This window comes from Styela clava, chromosome 1 (assembly GCF_964204865.1).
Source record: "Styela clava chromosome 1, kaStyClav1.hap1.2, whole genome shotgun sequence".
In the NCBI taxonomy this organism is placed as follows: Eukaryota; Metazoa; Chordata; class Ascidiacea; order Stolidobranchia; family Styelidae; genus Styela; species Styela clava.
The window spans coordinates 6441518-6447036 of NC_135250.1; the positions used below are offsets into that span (position 1 = coordinate 6441518).

General features: G+C 35.8%; 1 protein-coding gene across 1 annotated transcript; it reads left to right on the forward strand.

The window, feature by feature from the left end:
* The first annotated feature begins 3065 nt into the window (after window positions 1-3065).
* LOC120345471 (uncharacterized) lies at window positions 3066-4906 on the forward strand. Its single transcript, XM_039414931.2, has 2 exons — window positions 3066-3456; window positions 4367-4906. The coding sequence occupies exons 1-2, from the start codon at window positions 3125-3127 to the stop codon at window positions 4668-4670; spliced, it is 636 nt and encodes a 211-aa protein (XP_039270865.1). The 5' UTR covers window positions 3066-3124; the 3' UTR covers window positions 4671-4906.
* The last annotated feature ends 613 nt before the right edge of the window (window positions 4907-5519 follow it).

Below are 5519 nucleotides of genomic sequence, written 5' to 3' on the forward strand. Positions count from 1 at the left end.
ATACATTTTAATATAAATGTTGCCAATATAACCAACTGTATAATCACAGTACCTAAATAGTATATATAAATGCACATCTCTCGCACTCAAGAAGCACTTTTGCAAGAATAAATAAAGAGCCAATCATAAGGATAGGTTGCGTAATTCAAATCGATTCTTGTTCAATCATAATTATTGCTCATATCATGTATACTATTTAATCAGTCAAGTAAATTCAGAAGTTTAGCGCCAGAGGCTTCACTCAAAACGCGCCAACTGCGAATATGTTACAAAGCCGTAGCAGCTATTTGTATATAGATATATGTATTTGCATTCTGAAAGAGCGTAGTCCAAAATTATGTAGAGCCGATATTACATTCTGTGGGTCAGTCGTAGGTAACTATGATGAACTATATGATGTCATCAAATGTTAGAGATATCGGGCTGAAGCGCTGGTCAGTTTACCACGTTACCTATAGTGTTAGAAATTGAGTATAGGCTATTTGTAAGGCACCGGTGGTTTCACAAACCAGGAAGTTTCTTGTATGTATGTATGTTCTTAATAAAACTGAGTACACTGATTAGGATTCATACAAAACTTCTGTATTTTTCTCTACGAAAAATGGTCTTGAGAAGCGGCTACTCGTTCGCAAGGAGTTTGGTAATCTCTTTATTTTGGCATTGCTTTTACCTTAATTCCACATTTACATCTTGGGAGGCACTGAAGCACAGATGCCTCACATGCGATAGAAAAAAAAGTTAAATGCCAGGCTCTAACCTAGTGGTTTTCCCACGTTTTGGTTGATCGGAGCCCCAATAAACACATACCAAAGGATCGGGAAACCCTTGTCCAATAGTTTAGCTGTGAGCAGCCGAATACTACAAAAAACGATTCTATCGGCACGAAAAACCTCTTATGTCATATTGATACAATTGTACATCGTGACATTGAATTACACTGACCCAAATTACTCCGTCAATAAACCCCGACATTTTGTAATGATTTAAGATTACTCTCGTATATGTGTGCACTAATTCACCACTAAAAGGCTTGCTATAAACATAAGAGTGTAGTTTCGCTGGACCCCAATAGGTACCTGTTTTTAATTGATTTTGTAAATATTCATTACTTGTCTTTTTCATCAATATTTGTAAGCATTTTTCGTCTTAATGCCCATTACTATCACATTCTTATCGAACCGATCTGAGATGTGTCAATATCGTTACGCCAAAAGGGGCGAAATACATGAACGGTAGTTGGTCCCGTGGGTATAAGACGTCGTTTGGCCATTACTCTTCATTAAAGGCCGATCATTGATATTCTCAATTAACGCATTGGTCGGTCGATAACTACTGAATGTGATATTTATCACGAAATAGGAGTAAACGAAATAATGTAATTGTCGCCTCCTATTAGACTAGGTGTTTTCGGAGTCAGAATGAGAGTCCACGCGCTCAGATCTCTTTGTGTCTTGTAGCAGATTACTTATTTAGTTATACAGCGGCAGAGAAGGGTTTACTTAGTGAAAATGATGTTTTCATTCACTGTAATATAAACAAGCAGAATATATATAACTATATATGGAGTAAATGGGCTGATAGACTATAGGTATTTTGTAGTGGATAACTAGAAAACAAGAGACTGTGCAAATACATGGTAGTCTTAGCGGCGTATAGGTTAACACATTGAATCTGTGTTGTAAACGCAGATTCGATATAGAAGGAATGTTTGACACATACCTAAGGGGGCAATTAGTTAGTGAATGCTATGTCGATTCGGAATGATTTTATCCGAAAGAAATACAAGCTCCACAGAGTTGTTAATACTTCTTTAAAACGTTAACGTTCTGTGAAAGTATCTATTGCTCCATACAAGGTGCTCTTTCGCCAAATAAGATTTTTTTTAATAGCCCTATCATCAGTATTGGAACGTGGTACGTGTACCAGGAACGTGGTACGTGTACCAGGTTAGGTTCTAGTTCTATTACGAGTTAGGGGACTAGCCAAGTGCCTTCCGTAGTATTTGTACCTGAAATTATGGCCTAGCCCTAACCTGGTACACATACTACGTTCCGGTGTCCGCCGTCTTGGTTCACATACTTAGGGAGTACCTATTTTTGTATATTTTTTTTATTTGACATTCATTCAAGAAAAAAAAATGCTGAAAAAATATAGAATGACATGGATAACATGCTTCTATTTTAAAACAATGTAAAACAAAAATAGTTTATCGTTTGCGGATGTGTATTTTTCGATTCCGTTACAAGCATTCGGGTTCTAAATTTAAACTCGCAATATAATACACTGTTTAAAAATACCAAATATAGTTTGTATAGCCATACTTCGCGCATATACAACAATATCTGTCAAATATGAGGTCGAAGTTAAATTACCTGTCCTACTCTGTTTAGTATGTAAATTTAGGAAATAAGAATAACCTGCCGGTGCCATTTGTCTTTAAAATCTGTGCAATTCTACAACAGTTTACTGTATTTATTACTTTTTAACCGTGCCCGCATTTTTATCCCTTGGGATTTGTAATTTTTCCACTTTGCATATAATCTGAATGCTCGGCTAACCAAATAGAAAATACTACGTTGAATTACACTAGTCAAGTAAAGGCCGCCGATAAATCATGGTTACATAGTGTGATTTATTTTTGCCAAGACATTGCTTCATATCTTACTGAAAGGCTCTGAAGTTTAATTTGTTTTGGGTTCATAAATTGAGGGCGCTGTATGGAATTTTTAAAATATTTTATATCAGCTTGCTTACGCATGAAAATGTTTTGGGTCAGATACAAATTTTTATACGCTTATTTATTTATTTTAGTTAATTGGATACATTTGAATTTTATGCATTACTAGTCGATGATTCTGAAATATTTTTCACGTATCGTAAGGTATTCTTGAAATTTTATGCAAGATTGCGTTATTTTTCATTCGTCATAAATAATATATATAATAAACTATATGAGATTATGTTTTTCATTGAAAAGCCTATAATTCGGAACGTGAATATTCTTCAAAATAAGCCGTCTGGTCCTAATTTGCGGTGATAACAAAATAGATGACAACCCATCCTTCTTAAATCATGAAGGAGAAAGTTAACTTCAACATTTTTCAACAGATTAAGTTAACATAAGATGTACGTGCCTACGTCGCCTATGGACGACGAAATTGAAGATGAAAACCTGCGACAAATTGACAACAATTCAGCTCCAATATCTCTGAGCGATTACAACTTTGAAATGGATTACATAGATGACCGTGAAATAGTGATATTACATCATAATTTATACCATCTGACTCTTCAAGCAAAACTTCGAGTATTTTTAGTGTTGTTTGTGATTATAGTTATACCAGCAACTATAGTTTTTACTGCGTGTTATATCAGAGATAGAAGGAAACAAAGGAGATACGAAAGAGACGTGGCGGCTAATGCATCCGAAAGTCCGGATCATACATTACCGTACAGGTAAGTAAGTTAAATACATCCCTGCTATATCAGTTGTAATTTATTCCATATTTTGTAATTTTTACGAAATGGAAGTCTAGCCTCTATCCGAATTTTATACCTTAAACCCTATTCTTTGATTTATAACATTTGAATCGGCCATGCAGTTGTGCAAATTTTGCAAAGTTAAGGACAAATATATAAGAGTGACATTGCACAGTAGTATTTGTATTTATCTAATCCCAATTCCCAAGGTAATTTAGCAGTTAAAATGAATTGTTATTTAACAAACGAATTCATTGAACCGAAACGTAATTGATCTCTCACAATGCATGTCCAAAAACAATAAATAAACATGCGGGTCAACGGGAAAAAGAAATAATACCATCTGAGACTATACGACAAAATTACCAAAACTACTTTTAGATTCTTTTCGGTTTACAAATTAAATAAAAAGTACGTAAAACCCCTGCATTCTGGCGTGACAGCATCACTACAAAATTTGCTTTTCGTAGATTGCCCTAAGTTAACCAATATTTTCATAATATATAAATTACCCTTTTAGCTTATCGTAGAAATTTTGTACACAGCTGTGTTTCAAGATTTTATCGTGACATTATGTCGTTGGGAGGTCCATTTGGTTTTCATTGGCATTTAAAAACAGTCTTCGCCAACTTATACTTTCCTTCGATACAGTGATAGTTTACATGAGACAACTAGACAAGACAACGATGATTTATGGAGATAAAATGAAATTTTACTTTCAGATTGAAATTATTCAAACATATCCAAGTATTCGACAGACTAACATACCTGATTGATAATTCAAACATATTCAAGTATTCGACAGACGTAGACGTATCATAGATATTTCGACGTAGTTATCAGCTGATAAGTTTTCAACTCACAGAGTGTTTATTTTTCCATCCAGTGCTCGTCTTTCCAGGCCAGTTCCCGGGACTGCTACAGAACTCACGCCGACCGTGGGACGACCCCGCAGTATGAGAGTTTCGTTCGCAGATGAGAGAGAACAAGAGGGTCGGAGATCAGCAGTTTCAAACTCAAAACACCGCCCCAGTCTTCCAGATAGTCCGGAAGAGACAGACGACGATGTATTTTTTGTTGACAGTTCCACAAATAAAGGCAAAGTCACCAGGCCCGTTCACCTGCCAAGTGAATCAAACAGCGTATTACGTAATGAAACTGGGCGAAGAAAGAGAACGGGGTCCAGATAACAGCCGCATTACACTGTTCAGTTTACTAGAAGTAAATTAACAGTTTTCAAGATATTAACCCGCAACACAACTTGTTACCTATGGTGCAGAGGTTTCGATTATAATAATACTTCCAGAGTATGATTACACGTTCACAAAGTCGAGAGTTAACATTTGTATCTTTCGTAAACGATGGAAAACTGTCTAATTTTATATTTGAAAAATGTTGCATAAATGAATAAACTCGTTGAAACGTACATATGTTGTCACAATACTCACTTAGCGGACTTGGGTGAAAGTATAACTCGGGAACCCAATTCACAAAAAATACGGAATATTACCTAAAACAATTTATGAGAGAGAAGGGGAAGAGCAGAGGCGTATCCAGAAATTTTCAAAAGGGGGGGGGGGGGGTGATTCTAAAATTTCTATTTGCCAAGTTAGATCGAAACAGCCAGCGAGTCCGGACAAAATCCGGAAAACACGTGTTTTCATGAAGCTTGAGGATCTAAAAATTGCTATGTATTATTAAGAGAGATGCTTTTATTTATTTTTACATTTAAAAAAAGGAGGGGGGAGGATCTGCGAATAAAGAGAGGGACATATGGTTTATCCTGTTTATCATAGTCAAGTTTATTTTTATCAGCTATAGGCCGCGAGCCGAGGCCATTTATCTTTCAGTTTCGTAGCGCACATCAGGTAACTACCTGAAAATGATTTTAAAATGTTCCTTAGAAATTTAGTAACAAATATTGCCTTGTTCCCACTTCCAAAAGTTGCACGTTTTACAGAAAAGACGCTTTTACTACAATAAATATGTGTTACCATCTGTCCTATTTTCTCTGCTTTTCCGGTATCATGGGCCAATGA